At 41.6% G+C, this 16,075-nt stretch overlaps 1 protein-coding gene across 1 annotated transcript; it reads right to left on the reverse strand.

The window, feature by feature from the left end:
- Positions 1-7,956: 7,956 nt before the first annotated feature.
- On the reverse strand, positions 7,957-16,073 carry anapc5 (anaphase promoting complex subunit 5). Its single transcript, XM_066688780.1, has 17 exons — positions 15,563-16,073; positions 14,761-14,840; positions 13,515-13,624; positions 13,162-13,387; positions 12,906-12,972; positions 12,694-12,795; positions 12,168-12,358; positions 11,722-11,803; positions 11,239-11,331; positions 10,902-11,083; positions 10,540-10,675; positions 10,298-10,372; positions 9,930-10,051; positions 9,555-9,662; positions 9,082-9,229; positions 8,661-8,823; positions 7,957-8,450 (listed from the first exon to the last, which is right to left on the reverse strand). Exons 1-17 carry the CDS (start codon positions 15,761-15,763, stop codon positions 8,239-8,241), a joined length of 2,298 nt encoding a protein of 765 aa, XP_066544877.1. The 5' UTR covers positions 15,764-16,073; the 3' UTR covers positions 7,957-8,238.
- Positions 16,074-16,075: the final 2 nt, after the last annotated feature.

Raw genomic sequence — 16,075 nt, forward strand, 5'->3', positions numbered from 1 at the left:
GAGCCAAAATGATGACAATTGTGTCACTGTCCCAATATTAATAGGCCTAACTGTATATAAACATATACAGCTCTGGCAAAAATTAAGAGACCACTTGATATAGATTTCGGAACTTGGAGTGGTCTCTTAATTTCTTCCAGAGCTGTGTGTATATACATACACATATACATACACATATGTATACATATATACATATATATATATATATATATATATATATATACACACACACGTATATACATATATATATACATATACACACACACAACCATATAATTTATTTCATAATGTTTTAAGAAACCATATTTGTGCATGTCAGTCATTACTCAATGTGTACATATACTGTAAAAACAGACATGTTCATAGCTCGTTCAATAAATACTTCAAACCACAAAGTTATGCTGTCATTCTGTTCTCTTAAACCAGGGTAATATTTTAAAATTAACAGCTTTAAGGCAGAGAAAGCTGTTTGGTTGTCAGGAAGTGTTAGAACTGCTGGAATCTCTGCTCGAGTGTCAGCAGGGTCAAACTGGGGTTGTTGCTTACTTCATGTCATTGCTCTGAGCCCTGAGAGCTGCAACTGTAAAAATGAATGTACGCCTTAACAGGGCAGAGTATTCTGTAGCCCCAATTAAAACAAATGAAAATAAACTGAAAAATACCAAACCAAAACTTAATGCAGGGAAAATAATGAATTTGTCTGAAAAGTATATCATATTCCGAGCCCCCCACGATGAAATCTTATTTTAAAACATTGTATCACAGCAGCTCTACTGAGAATAGCTACAACCCATTATAAAAGTATGTGAAGTGATCCCAAATCCACACCTACCCAGGTCAGAGTTTGGTTGCTGCTCCCTTAATTTAATTATGGGGCCTCTCCACAGACACACTTGGAGAACCTCTCATAGATAAAGTTAAGGAAAGTTTGTAGGAAGAGTTTAAAAGGGAACTATTGTAAGAAAGGCGAACTAACAAGATCAAAGCTCATCCCAGCAGGAAACCCAGTAACATGGCTTTACAAAAGAGGCCGTTGCGAGTTACACAGGTAACCTCAGTGCTCCTCTCATCTGACACTTGAGATTGCAAATGAGGGATGAGAAAAAGGTAGATCTCGGGGGAAAAAAAGGCATTGTACTTTTCAGATTATTAATGGACATCAATATCCGACAATTGCAGCAACAGTCCGCAGGATGTCTTATGTCTTTCAATTTCACTCAGTGCCTGGGCATGCCAAAACATAATTGAAAACATAATTCCACTGAAGTACACTTTACACTATGGGAGTCTGTCCTGTTTCCACATAAAACGTTTTAGGTGATTTGTCATGTGAAATAAATAAATAGCATGATCCAAACCATGTCGAAACTTTTGCTCCGTTTCCAATTTTTGAGCATTTTCATACACTCACTTGGACAATATGGCTATTCTAGTTTAACTTCCCTCCTTTCCCCGGATACATATATGCTGTGGAACGTGTGGTGAAACACCATTCCCTGATACCTTTGCCATTACACTATGCAGGGCACAGTCATGCATTGCCTTATAATCAAACTGACATTGGGCGTGTGTGTGTGGATGTTGCTTCATCTCATCACAGTCTGAGTTTGCTGATGATTCTGACAGTAAAACAGTTTTGTAAAAGATTCTTGGAGGAGAAAAGCAACAAAACACAATGTAGCTTTTCATACCTCTTGAAGATCAATTAATATTTTAGCCGCATTATTTAACATCTCTGTAAAAGTCTCCAAAAAATAATAAGCTAATCATGTCTCAATTCCCCCTGATCAGAGCCCAACTGACCCCAGTGCTGTAAAACTGGTTTGCTCACAAAAGATTTTTGATGTGTGGCACTCGTTTGATGGGGGAGACGCTCTGTTTTAGCTCTCCTCTGACAGGATGGCATCTCCGTGGTGTTGCTGCGCCCCGCTGCATGTCCCTTCAGATGCCGAGGTGCGCCCCACAGTGGGTGTGTGAGCTGCAGAAACACAGCGAGCGAGTCTTCCAGTGTCGGGGAATGGTAATGTGGCATTTCCCTCAGGCAGGCAGCTCCTATATGGATGCTTTGAAAAGGGCACAACAGCCTGCTAACACCACTGGCTGTAAAGACCCCCCCCTCCCCCAATCCCCAAGTGGCTTTTTCCCCAGATTGTGTCGCCCCAGTACTCACACACTGGGTGACACACTGGCAGAGTCATGTGTGCAGTGTAGGAACAGCCCACAGTCGCTGATAACAATCACAGATGAGGCATGCAACAAAAAATGAATAAATACAATTTTGGTATTATTTCCCCCCCCACCTGCATGATCTGAAAATGACTTTGATGGGACAACACCAGCATTGTAGGTTTCTTCAAACAGCAGCATTTGGCAACACACCAAGAAAACACACAACAATGATAATAATCAAAAGCTAGCATAGGGAAATTAAAATCTTGCATTTCACTGAGAGTGTAGCCCACGTATCCATCTATTCCATTACATGCAGCCTAATAAAAAGGCCTACCCAGGGAGACATGCCACCTGGGATACCCCGCACCTATAACCGAGGCTGATCATTATCCTAAACCCTTCACAAACAATCCCCCTCTGTCCACTGAAAATTACCCAAGTGCCACCAGTTGCTGTGGTGACAGATATGCAGTACAAATATCAATGAGGATTGAGGAAGAGGATGGTGGTTGAGGACAGAAGCCGAAAGACAGAGCGGGAATTGGGACCCTGAAGAGTGAAAGGGGACCATCACACTCCTGTCATCACACACAGTGAGGGGAGAGAGTCCAGAGAGAAGCAAACCAACACTAGCAGCATATAATCAGTGCCTGACACAGCAGGATTAGAAACTCCTTCACCACAGATCAGGTCTGGAAGCTACTCACTTAAAAGACCTTAAAACACATCGTTTTCATTCCATGCCTATCAAGTTACGGTTTGGCACTTTGCTGCATATATACTTTCCCCCAGTTTCATTGGCCTGGACTAATGGTAGACCTGGGACAAATTATGTGTAGATGTTTCACAATGGGTACTAAAGCAGGTTTTGTGGAAGCTGATGAAGAAGGTATTTAAACACGCAGTTTTCAGTTTTCTTTTGCTACAGAAATTACACAGAGTACTCTGCCCTGTTAAATCATACATAATTTTTTACAGCTGCAGCTGCAGTTTCCCCAGAGGATTTCACAATGAAGTCTAACGTCTAATCTACCTTCTCTGGAGACAATTATGCAAGTTCTCCAGTTCAATGGCAAAGATAAATAAACAATGCTGAAAAAAATAAATAAATAAAATTAATAATAATACTGTAGTAATGACTAACTGGAGAAAGGTCAAAAGAGAAACTAAACCCAAATTACACTTTTACAGGATATATATATATACATGGGAATTTCCAAAGTGGAAAAGGCCAAAAGAGTCAGATCGATTCTACCGATGTCATTAGTCGCTGGTTAAGTTGTAAATATATATTTATATTTTTTAAGTATAAATTCATAAATAAAAAGCGCATGCTGTGAAGGGGTCAACAAGAATGCTTTTCACCATAAGTCACTGTTCATTAATCATCCATTCATGCTATGTATCCTATTCCAAGTGAAATTCCCTGTTGTGATTTTTGTGGTTTCTCCCTAATTATCTACACACACACAAATATGTACAGTACTGTGCAAAAGTTTTAGGCACATGTGGAAAATATGCTGTAAAGTAAGAATGCTTTGAAAAATAGACATGTTAATAGATTATATTTATCAATTAACTAAATACAAAGCGAGTGAACAGAAGATAAATCAAAATCAAATCCATATTTGGTGTGATCACCCTTTGCCTTCAAAACACTTCTAGGTACACTTGCACAGTTTTGGAGGAACTCAGCAGGCAGATTTTCCCAAACATCTTCGAGAAGTAACCACAGTTCTTCTGTGGATTTAGGCAGCCTCGATGATGTACACTTGCACACAGTCAGGGATGTCGTAGACATATAGTCAGGTGTACGGTTAAACAATTATACCAAACATGTGCCAATGATCATCAATTCAATATGTAGGTTAAAACACAGTCATTAAAATGAAACAAAAACAACTGTGTTGGAGGAACAGCCAAACTCAGCTAACAAGGTGAGGTTGCTGAAGACAGTTTACTGTCAAAAGTCATACACCATGGCAAGACTGAGCACAACAACAAGACACAAGGCAGTTATACTGCATCAGCAATGTCTCTCCCAGGCAGAAATGTCAAGGCAGACAGGGGTTTCCAGATGTGCTGTCCAAGCTCTTTTGAAGAAGCACAAAGAAACGGGCAACCTCGAGGACTGTAGACACAGTGGTCGGCCAAGGAAACTTACTGCAGGAGATGAAAGACACATCACACTTACTTCCCTTCGCAATCGGAAGATGTCCAGCAGTGCCATCAGCTCAGAATTGGCAGAAGTGGCACCCTAGTACACCCATCTACTGTCCTGAGAAGTCTGGTCAGGAGTGGCCTTCATGGAAGACTTGCACCCAAAAAGCCGATGTGGCCGATGTGGCAACAAGGCCAACCAACTCAACTATGCATGAAAACACAGAAATTGGGGTGTAGAAAAATGGACTGGACTGATGAGTCAAAATCGGAAATATCTGGCTGTAGCAGAAGGCAGGTCGTTCGCCGAAGGGCTGGAGAGCGTTACACAAATGAGTATCTGCAGGCAACAGTGAAGCATGGTGGATGTTCCTTGCAAGTTTGGGGCTGCATTTCTGCAAATGGAGTAGGGGGTTTGGTCAGAATTAATGGTCTCCTCAATGCTGAGAAGTACAGGCAGATACTTATCCATCATGCAATACCAGCAGGGAGGCATCTGATTGGCCCCAAATTTATGCTGCAGCATGACAACGACAACCCAAACATACAGCGACAGTCATTAAGAACTATCATCAGCGTAAAGAAGAACAAGGAGTCCTGGAAGTGATGGTTTGGCCCCCACAGAGCCCTGATCTCAACATCATGGGAGTCTGTCTGGGATGACATGAAGAGAGAGAAGCAACTGAGGCTGCCTAAATCCACAGAAGAACTGTGGTTAGTTCTCCAAGATGTTTGGGCCATCCTACCTGCCGAGATCCTTCAAAAACTGTGTGCAAGTGTACCTAGAAGCGTTTTGAAAGCAAAGGGTGCTCACACCAAATATGGAGTTGATTTCATTTTTTCTTCTGTTCACTCACTTTGCATTTAGTTAATTGATAAATATAATCTATTAACATGTCTATTTTTGAAAGCATTCTTACTTAACAGCATTTTTTTCACACCTGCTTAGAACTTTTGCACAGTACTGTATATACACACATTGAGCCAAGTAGTCTCGTTAGCTCTTCCTGTAAATTACCGTGACACATTGTTCTGACATCCTTTACTGCAGCACTGGCCACTGACAGCTGTGTGAAACTACAACACTGAACTGCATTATGGGTGTAACAGGGCAGACACAAATAGCAGCAGGAGGAAGCATAGCCACTGGTGGTCATTCCTTGCTTCTCCAGTGGATAACAAAGGAAAAATAAAAAAAATAAAAAAATCAGTAGGGACACACGCACCCGGGGACACAAATGGAAATTGGGCTTCAAGGCGTTCAAGACCGAAAACAGGAGACACTTCTTCACACAGAGAGGCGTCACAATCTGAACAAACTCCCCAGCGATGTGGTTGAAGCGACAATTTGGGAACATTCAAAAACAGACTGGATAGGATCCTCGGATCACTTAGTTATTGATGGACAACAAATGAGCACAATGGGTCAAATGGCCTCCTCTTGTTTGTAAACTTTCTTATGTTCTTATGAAAACAAGTCATAAAAATAACCAGGTGTTCTAGTCCTGATGCTCAAATTGCCTGGAGTTTATTAACTTAGGGCTTCTTGCCATACATACCATAACCTCTACCACACATGCACACACATCCACTCACAATGCACTACAGCCCTCTGCTGGAAATCCTAGCCATTCCTCCAGTCTAAAATACACACTAGTATTTCAATATAAACCGTCCCACTTACGTGAACATGGTATAATTATGGTTCCAAGCCAAAGGGAGGTCATTTCAGTCCTGAAGGCACATATTCTAAACCATTAAAGCATACCTGATGAAAAGCAACTATTATTTATGAATTTGGAACAGGTCAATTCTGGCGTGGCACTGAAATGATCTCAAGTTAAAAACTAGCACCCTGCGGTAGTTGGTTGCCTCCCATATTGATGTGGCACATGACTAATTCACCTAAAAGCATGTATCAACTAGGCACGGGGATTAGGTTCACAGCTCTGTCTCATCTAATTTGAAACAAGTCAGCCTTTTCAAACGTAGGTTACACTTACATGGCAAGTTGTGTGAGAAGCACCTAAAAAGCTACGGCCATTTTTATCACCTTTTTGAAGGTGTGCTTTGGTTGCAGGGTTCAATTACTAAATGCCTCCAGGAAGTTATATATATTTTGCTTGGAGCATATACAAGACAGAGACTCTTTGTCATGTGTAAGCAAAATGTAATTTTGAAGCATGTCAAAACTCGCTTGTACCTCTTGTACAAAATACACCTATATAAGGAGAGCCAACGTTACGCAATGTTACTAACCAGTACTGCAGGAAGTGACATTATTCTAGACATTTCTAGAATTATAGAGTAATAAATCAAAATGAAACTGGGGAAAACTGAAAATTATAGGTTTTCTGATTTCTGATTTTTCAGCTTATACAGCCTTAGAAGCAGGACAGCTGATCAATGCAAATCCTCTCAGTGCTCTGTCTAACATGTCTCCCAGGACTCTGAGAGAGCACCGGGAAACGATCCTGGATACGTTTGGCACATCTTCAGATAGCATGAAGGACATCACTCAGCACAAACCCACACAAAGACCATACAGAGTAAAAAAAAATGCACCGGGCGATACAAGTTAAAAAAAGTCTGTAAAGTTTGAAATGAATACGGTCCAAAGCAACCATAGAAATAACCTGAAGTCACATTTAAATTAATTGGGAATCATCCGTGTCCAGCATATTATGCTTATATTTAAAGAAAGGAAAAAAGAAACGTATACATACATACAACTGTAATGGACATAAAGCATTGTCATATAGTAACAAAATGTGTTTAACCTTGCATTATCTTGACCAAGGCAAATTTTGTGTAAATAAAACTGCTCATCAATGTTCCAAACCACTTAAGCAGTTTCAGGAACAAAACAAGAACTGTTTCCTCATACTGTAACAATGGCTCCATTCTTCTGTCTTGGAGTGCCCTGCATGCATCTTGCTTTAGAATATATTACCGGTTTTAGCTTTGCTGGAATAAAGTTGCCACACTGCCACTTGCAAATTCCCACTGCTTGCCTCATCTTGTACACCTATCAAGCACTGAGCACACTCAGGTTTTCTTTGGATCTCCAGCTCACTTGTAAAAGTGCTCAAAAACAAACGTGAAAACAATGAGGTCATTATGAAACTCATGGGATTGTTATTCTGTAATTTAATTAAAGCAAAACATTTCATCTAGGGAATGACTTCATCGACGGCGGTTTATAGAAGACACCATTTTTCAGAACACACCTTTCTGATCCTATTACTTCCTTTAGGTTTAATTATCTTGTCTTCTGGTCTTAAATGTATTAAGAGACTTTAGCATCACATTTGTAGGGATGCAGTGACATCTAGTGGGTAATTAGAAAATTACAGCTCAACATCTGTAGACTTAAAATTAATCAAAACCATACTGCAAAAATCTGAGCACATTATCAGAGATGAGTAGGAAATGCAGGTGTATGTTTGACCATCCTTGTCATTAATTTGAAAGCCTGTCAAAACAAAAACAGTTTGACAAATGGTCTTGACCAATAAAATATATAGCTAAATAAAATCTGATCATTAAGTTTATCCCAGATATGTACACTGCTTATTGATTTGAGATGCTTACCTATAAATAAATGACATAAAATATAAACTATTATTTTTTCAAATATGCATTTTTTTATTATTTTAAAGCCAAACTTAAGCACAGGAGTGTTAGGTGAAGTAGGAAACACAATGTCAAACCTTTTTCCACAGCTCTACGCAAGATGCCAGATTTTGGCACTAATTGAGTTAGTTTCTCCTCCTGGTTGGAAATGACTGGCAAACACATCTGACGTTAACCGAATCGTTCCTCTGCAGTGTTCAGGCAGTCAGAATAAGGATGCTCACCCCAGCAGTCATTACTCCCGATCCCTCGGACTTCCCGAGAGGCTTCTCAGAGCCGCGTGATCAGGGGCACACCGTGAGAGGGCAGCTCTTGGTTGAGCTGGCGGAAGAGCATGGAGCACTTGTTCCTCTCCGCAGTCTTTCCCAGGGAATTGTAGAGTCTGGCTTGCAGGTAGTAGACGTCGCGTAGTCTCTCCTTGCAGTCCACTTTCCCGAAATATTCCCTGGCCTCATCCAGACTCTGGACCGCAACCTCAAGAGCTAGGAAATTAGGAGAGGGGAGGGGAAGATGAATGTCTTGTGTTGGAATGACCAAAACAAAAGCCACATGGAATCAATCAAGACATGAGTTTATTTGAAAAAAGCTCAAAATAAAGTTACATCACGCGCTGTTAGATAAACAAAAAGTTCCATCCCGACACGTGAATGAGCCACTCAAGACGAGTCGAGGGCGGATGATGGCACATTTACCTTGGTGTTTCCGTTTTGGGGACTCGGGAGCAGAAATGGCAATCTGACACTTGGCCACCAGCAGCATAGCCCGACCCTTGTCCATGACGGCGCCGTGTGCCAGGATGGGCTCGATCGCCATGTGCAGGATGTTCAGCGCTTGCTCAGGGATCCCAAGCATGAGCTGAGGCAGAAACACAGGAGTCACAAAGGTGGCAAATCTCCAGCTCTTTAAACTCTTTAATACAGTCTGAGTGTTTGTGGCTCAGTGCCCTGCATCAGACATTTGGGATCAAACACATTCATGAGCACACAGGTCCGTGTGTTAGTACTCCTTGTGGCTTTTATGGAGTTGTATTTCACAAGCATGCTCTGACTGACAAAGGGAGTTTTAGAGTGATTATGAGCCATCTGGCAGTGAGGGTGAGAGAGGATGGCTGACCTGTGAGAAAGCCAAGTGCAGGATGGTCTCGGAAGCTAGGTACTGCAGGTGAAACTGCCGGGCCAGAGCCAGAGCCTGCAGCAGGAGGGGGAGAGCCGTGGCATAACAGGAAGACTGCCAGTACAGCTCGGCAATGGACAGCATCACCCTGCAACATCAGCAACAGAGCAACCAGTAACCAACACCAGCCAGCTGGGAAACAGCCAGTGTCGTGCACTCATTATGTAACATACTTCTTCTAGAAAGCAGCATCTTAAAAAAAAAAAATCCTTGTCCATTGTCACTTGGGCAATTCCAGATTTCAGCTGTAGCATCACTGAATAATAAAGTAAATATTAACTGATCGCAAAGAGAAAGTGGTGATGAACAGAAATCTGCAGCACTCTCCTGAGAATGATACCTAGATAAAAATGTAAGAAATGAATTTAACCTAAGCAGGGAAATGCTAAATTAAATCGGTGTCAGGAACTCACCGAATGACCATTTCTGTGCATTTGGATTTCTCACAGTAAAGCAGCAGCCTCTGGAGGATTTTGTAGGCCTCGGTGGTTTGGTTTTGAGCCTTCAACACAAGTGCTTTCCTACAACCAAGACACAAAAAATACACACAATTTATTTTTCTTTAGGAGAAAAAGGGATATTTAGGACGTCAAGACCTATGACCAGTTTCAGAGGCTTCACACTGTAAGACTGACATTTAAGTTTTCAGTTCGCAAATAGGAGAAATGTATTAAAATGTATTAGAAGTTTTGGCCAAATAGCAATACATTTTAAGATACTTAAAAAAATATATATATTTGAAGTATCTTAATTGCATCATAATTTAGGCACCAAGGGACATGCCATACCTATACAAACCCTCAGTTTTATTCAGGGCAGCGATTCCTGTCACCAGCGAGTCTGAGAGGTGGTACTTCCCATCGTTCATGGCTCGCTCAAACTGGATCTTCAGATCACACAGCATCCACAGCTGACAGGGGGAACGAAACAGACACTGCTTTAGACACATGAAGCACAGCTGTCCTCGGTCCAAAAACTGCAGTGTGTCCACGATAAAAATTAAAAAAATTAAGATACTGAATATTTAGAAAGTATTTGTGAATGATGAGTCAATACAAAGGAAGGGAAAGCATTAAGGCTTCAGATGAGTTACTCTTAAGATGCCTTAGGGAAACACTTACTTTAAGACCAGTTGTTTAGTGTGTGGTTTTCTCACCTTGGCATGCTGGGTGTGGGGGGGGAATCTTTCTTTTAAGTGCTTCAGAAGCTCAGAGGCAGCGCCAAACAGACCCTGGGGGTTGGAGGAGACAAGATCCTTAACCCAGCTGCAGAGAGGCAGTAGTGGTACAAGAAACACGTCTCCCAAATCTCCGCTGCCATCAAATCCCACTATTTTATACAGGCAAATCTGACTTAGTTATAAACGCTGCCGAGCCCTGGCAGCAGGGTGAGGCCTACCTGCTCGGCGTGCAGCTCTGCCAGGTGGCACAGGGCCACGGCGAAGGCCTCGGTGTTGTTCTGGTGAACCCCGAAGTTCACCGGCTCCAGGCTGCTCATGTTCAGGAGTAGCTGAGCCTGCTGCAGGGCCATGGTGCTGGAAGACAACACACACACACTGTGCTGAGGAATCTCTGCCCACCAACGGGCAACAGAGAAACATCACAACAAGAAAGGCCTCTTTTTGTTGGTTGCTGACAAAGGGAGAAGTTTAAAGGTCCTTTCTATGGTGTCAAGATCATGGCTATATCATTATAAATCATGCACCACATTCTGTTTATAAATGGGTAACTTTCAGAAATGATCATGAAGCATTAGATTACCTCTTTCCATACATTCTCCAGATGGCTGTTTTCTGAGCCAGACTGATGTCGATCAGCTCCGACAGACTGTGCTTCCAGTGCAGGATGTCAGTGTCCTTCAACGCATCCATCAGTTTATTGGCTGTTTTGCCTCCGATCGCTCCCTGCTGAACTAGAGACTGAATTCCAAGAGATGCCAAATACTGAAAGACAGAGGAAAGGTGTCAATATCCCAGTCCTATGAAGAACAAGTGTATTAAGTTCAACTAAATCTATATAAGGACCAAAGCACAGTCAATCAAATGCAGAAATCTGTTTTCTAGAAGTGTGTGGTGTCAGGGAACATCCCTGGTCTTACCGGTAGGCAGAAGTGCACTGCCATTTTCACAGAGTCCTCCGTAAGGACAGTGCTATCAGATCCTTTCATCTGTTCCAGCAGGTACAGCCAGCTCTGAAGAAATACCAAAATAAAAACACCATAGATACTGGACTGTGATACGTCAGGACACTGAATCTTTTTTTCTTTTTTTTTTTTTCCCCCCCGAGACTGTTCCGATACTTTTCTGCCCTAACATTCAGCTTATGCAATGAACACTTTGAGCACAATACCCAGAGATCAAACACACACACAATGATGCTGGATTGCTCGCCCTCTCTCTCTCCCAAAAGCAAAACTGAATGTCACTTCTCATGATCTAATTTTTCACATAGCTAGATGTCCTTGTCATAGGTCCACAGTAAAATCATGTGTTCTGACTTTCAAGAACAGAAGACAGTAACTTTGACAACAGCATCCTTTATATTATACAAGTGTCTGTATCAGTTACTGTGCAGGGCTTACCAGGCAGTGTTGCAGGCAAACATGGTCATTGGATTCCTGGGCAATGCGAATTGCCTCCTGCAAAGCCAGGTCTGCCTGTTGACTTGAGAAAATGTGAATATTTGTTATGTACTTATGTGCAGATACTGTGGGAATTGCTGTGACTTGAAGTTTGACTATTACTTATGACATTTCATCTGGAAATATGCTATCTATATTCTAGACACACTCCCATCATAAAGGTTATATATGTGAAGTTAAAACTATAAAACATGAACAGAACCCTCTTCCTGATGAATGTGCTGCACTGAAATACTGAATTGTACATTTTAGTGGGGAAAAGTGTTACTGTTCTGTAGAGTGTAACTAGTATGTGCACAAAACTCAATGTAAAAGTGGTCAACCTAAATATTTTAGCATGATGCATCTGTGCAGCCAATCCAGTCACGAGGGATGCAGGTACTTACTAGTGGCCAAAGCGGCAGTGCAGGGCCGCAAGGTTGAGTGCAGCGTAGCGCAGGCTGCGGCCGTATCCTTCATCCCCGTTGCTCTTGCTGTCACCTCCTGTGAGGATGAGGCGATCAAAATAGTGCAGGAGACTGTGTGTGGAGATGTAGATGTCCTGGACACGCATGCTGTTCAAGTAGCTCAAATAATGCTTTAAAAAAATAAAGACAAATAAATGTTTACCATTACAGTTACACATAAGTACATACATACATACATACATACCTATTGTATTCTACTTAATGGGACACAAAGTGATTTTTGATGATACTGCTGGACATAAAAAAGTCCCTTTCAGGGGTTTCTTTACCTCACCCTGCTACAATAGTTTCAAGAAATTGTGAGGAAAGGCATAGTAAACTGCTATTTCCACATTGATGCACAAAACAGGAAAGTTACTACTGGGAAATTATTCAGAGCACCAGATACTGCAAAACTAAATAATCTGAAACACACCCAAATCACAGCAAAGTGCCACTCACTCACCGCTTCTGCAAAATCTGGGTTAAACTTCAGCATGTTGTTCAGTTCCTCCTGCAGAGCTACTGGCTTCAGAGCTTTGTTTTCATCATTTTTCAACAAGTACGCCTAGAAATAGAACAAATGGAGGTGTTTTTCATTTTATTTGACAAGTTATAGTGATAGGATTTGATAAGACACCAACACAGAATAAACCAAATTGTAATAATAATACAAACCTGTCTAGCAAGAAAGTACTCTGCCTGCTTCTGAGAAAGAGGGCCTCTACTGGGTACATCCTCATCACTATTAAAAACACAATCGCAGGACAGGGATTTAGACAGCTATACAAAACAAAACTCCAGTAGCCATTACAGTACGATCACAAACAGCATCCACACATTTGAATTGTGTCATTCAGAGTTCAGTTTGAATACTATTTTATTGGAAAAGTATTTTACATGACAATAAGTTTGAATGCAGTAAATCACTTGCCCTGGTGAAGAGTCCAGCTCCTCTTTCTCCATCTTTCCCCCACTGTCTTCTGGGTTTGTCAGGTCCATGCCGGTGTCCTCAGCAGTAGGGGGGGCAGTCCTAGGCTTCCCCTCTGCATCCTGATAGTAGGGGGTGTGGTAGTACTGCTGAAGTGCGGTGTACAACTTGTACACCTGACTGAAGGACAGCTTATTGTAAGCTAACAGCATGTGCCTCATAAACAACCCTGGAAGACAAACACGTTGCTTAAGATATATTAGTGTATTTAAATTTTCACCAAAAGACATTTGATCAGGCAGAAAAGATCAGGCTTTGACAATAATTCACTGGGTCTCACACACTGCACTACTTACCCACAACGCTCGTTTTGTATGCCTCCGATTCTCTCTCATTAAAAGGATTAGGAAGGGTATCAAAAAAGGACTCCATATCTTTCAGTTCGCCTTCTGCCATCACATGCAACCTTCAAAGAAAAAAAAAAAAAAAGTCCATTATCTAACTATTTAAGATTCTGGTTTCAAATGAATGTGGTTTACTGCTAGTGTAAAGAATAAGTATAAAAAGGTATAAACTGTGACATTTAAGGATAGATAAATAAAAGAAAATTATGAAAACAATAGCATTCCTAATACACCGATCAGCCATAACATTATGACCACCTGCCTAATATTGTGTAGGTCCCAAAACAGCGCTGACCCGTCAAGGCATGGACTCCACTAGACCTCTGAAAGTGTGCTATGATATCTGGCACCAAGATGTTAGCAGCAGATCCTTTAAGTCCTGTAAGTTGCGAGGTGGGGCCTCTATGGATCAGACTTGTTTGTCCAGCACATCCCACAGATGCTCGATTGGATTGAGATCTGGGGAATTTGGAGGCCAAGTCAACACCTTGAACTCGTGATTCATCAGACCAGGCCACCTTCTTCCATTGCTTCGTGGTCCAGTTCTGATGCTCACATGCCCATTGTAGGTGCTTTCAGCAGTGGACAGGGGTCAGCATGGGCACCCTGACTGGTCTGCAGCTACGCAGCCCCATACACAACAAACTGCGATGCACTGTGTGTTCTGACACCTTTCTATCAGAACCAACATTAACTTTTTCAGCAATCTGAGCTACAGTAGCTCGTCTGTTGGATCGGACCACACGGGCCAGCCTTCGCTCCCCACGTGCATCAATGAGCCTTGGCCACCCATGACCCTGTTAACGGTTCACCGCTTTTTCTTCCTTGGACCACTTTTGATAGGTACTGACCACTGCAGACCGGGAACACCCCACAAGAGCTGTAGTTTTGGAGATGCTCTGACCCAGTCGTCTAGCCATCACAATTTGGCCCGTGTCAAAGTCGCTCAGATCCTTACGCTGCCCATTTTTCCTGCTTCTAACACATCAACTTTGAGGACAAAATGTTCACTTGCTGCCTAATATATCCCACCCACTGACAGGTGCCATGATAACGAGATTATCAGTGTTATTCACTTCACCTGTCAGTGGTCATAATGTTATGGCTGATCGGTGTATTATTATACAAAGCTTTAGCAAAAGTTTTCACTCCTTAAAATGTAACAAAGATACAGCAATTGCCTTTTAAGGTGCCTCACCTTAACCGTACAGCATAAGCAAGCTGGGGACAACAATCTTCCACCGTCTTTAAAAGTTGGGCAAGAGTCATATCTGGGCCCTGAAAAAATATATTTATACATCACATATTATTCCAGAAAAGAAATGTAGCATTAAAAGACATTCAATGTGGCTATGATATTACATTACATAATCTGTGTTCTTTGCAATTTGAAGAGTTCAAATTTCGCCTTCTAAATGAAAAATCAATCTGTACTGAAAAGTTACAGGCAACAGCAGACATATCTGATGTTTATGCGAGTCGTACTGTTCGTTTTAGGTTATTAATAAGAATAAGTATATGATCTTGTACGCCAATTAAATTGTTAGTCCAAACCAGTGGTTCTCAATCCTGGTTCTGGAGGAACACCCATCCACCTGGTTTTTGTTCCAACAGAGCTTTTAATTACTTAATTGAACACTTCATTTAACTAATAATTTCCTAAATCAGAGCATTTTAATTATTTGTAACTTAAGGGGTTTTGAGTGAAGTATAACATTGTATAAGGAAGTTGTCTTATTAAGGAACCAACTTTTTATCAGTTTAAAGATTGAAATGTAATCAAATTACTTCAATAAGGGTTCAATTAAGCAATTGAGAGGTCAGCTAGCACAAAAACCAGGAGAGTAGGTGTAGGACCAGGATTGAGAACCACTGCTCCAGACTCCTTATTATGCACCGGCATTGCACGCAAGTATCATGGCAAAATCAACTACAAATGAAATCATCATCATCATCATCATCAATGACAGGCTGATTGTGTTCCTGCCAAATTAACGTACTTGTAGCAGAGGCAAGATGAGCTTGTTCAACCGCCGTCTTTCCAGGAGAGTGATGCATTTTGACATAGTCATTTCGTCCAGCAATACCAGCACGGCGATTTTATATGGGGTCACCCAGTCTTTAATGCCGAACACATTGGCGTGCACGACCCCGTTGGTCATCATGGGGTTAAAGTACAAGCTCTCGTGAACACTGGCCATGGCGACAGAGGTGCCGGTCAGTCAGTTCCTGTAAATGTATATATATATATGAGAGAGAGAGAGAGAGAGAGATCTTGGATTTGCGTTACAGAGAGACGCTGACTTCACATTCACCAGCCATGCAATCTTGTCTTGAAAATCCTATGTCAAAAACCCCGGCCACATTAAAAAAAACTAGCAAAAAAATACGTTGCTCCATAGTAGGTCAACTGCAAGAGCATCACAACAGATTACAGCCAGTGCGGTGCAGACACGCTTTTGCTTCGTAAACAAGCCACCATGAAAATATCAAACAGCCGCTTCCCATTTGAC

Source organism: Amia ocellicauda, chromosome 17, assembly GCF_036373705.1.
Source record: "Amia ocellicauda isolate fAmiCal2 chromosome 17, fAmiCal2.hap1, whole genome shotgun sequence".
In the NCBI taxonomy this organism is placed as follows: domain Eukaryota; kingdom Metazoa; phylum Chordata; class Actinopteri; order Amiiformes; family Amiidae; genus Amia; species Amia ocellicauda.

Bases quoted from the DNA above. Each gene is read 5' to 3' on its own strand.
- anapc5 (XM_066688780.1), bottom strand. From the start codon at position 15,763: ATGGCCAGTGTTCACGAGAGCTTGTACTTTAACCCCATGATGACCAAC. The intron at 13,625-14,760 runs GTGAGGCACCTT...TTTTCTTTGAAG, and splicing joins GCTTATGCTGTACGGTTAAG to GTTGCATGTGATGGCAGAAG. The intron at 13,388-13,514 runs GTAAGTAGTGCA...TTTGTCTTCCAG, and splicing joins ATACAAAACGAGCGTTGTGG to GGTTGTTTATGAGGCACATG.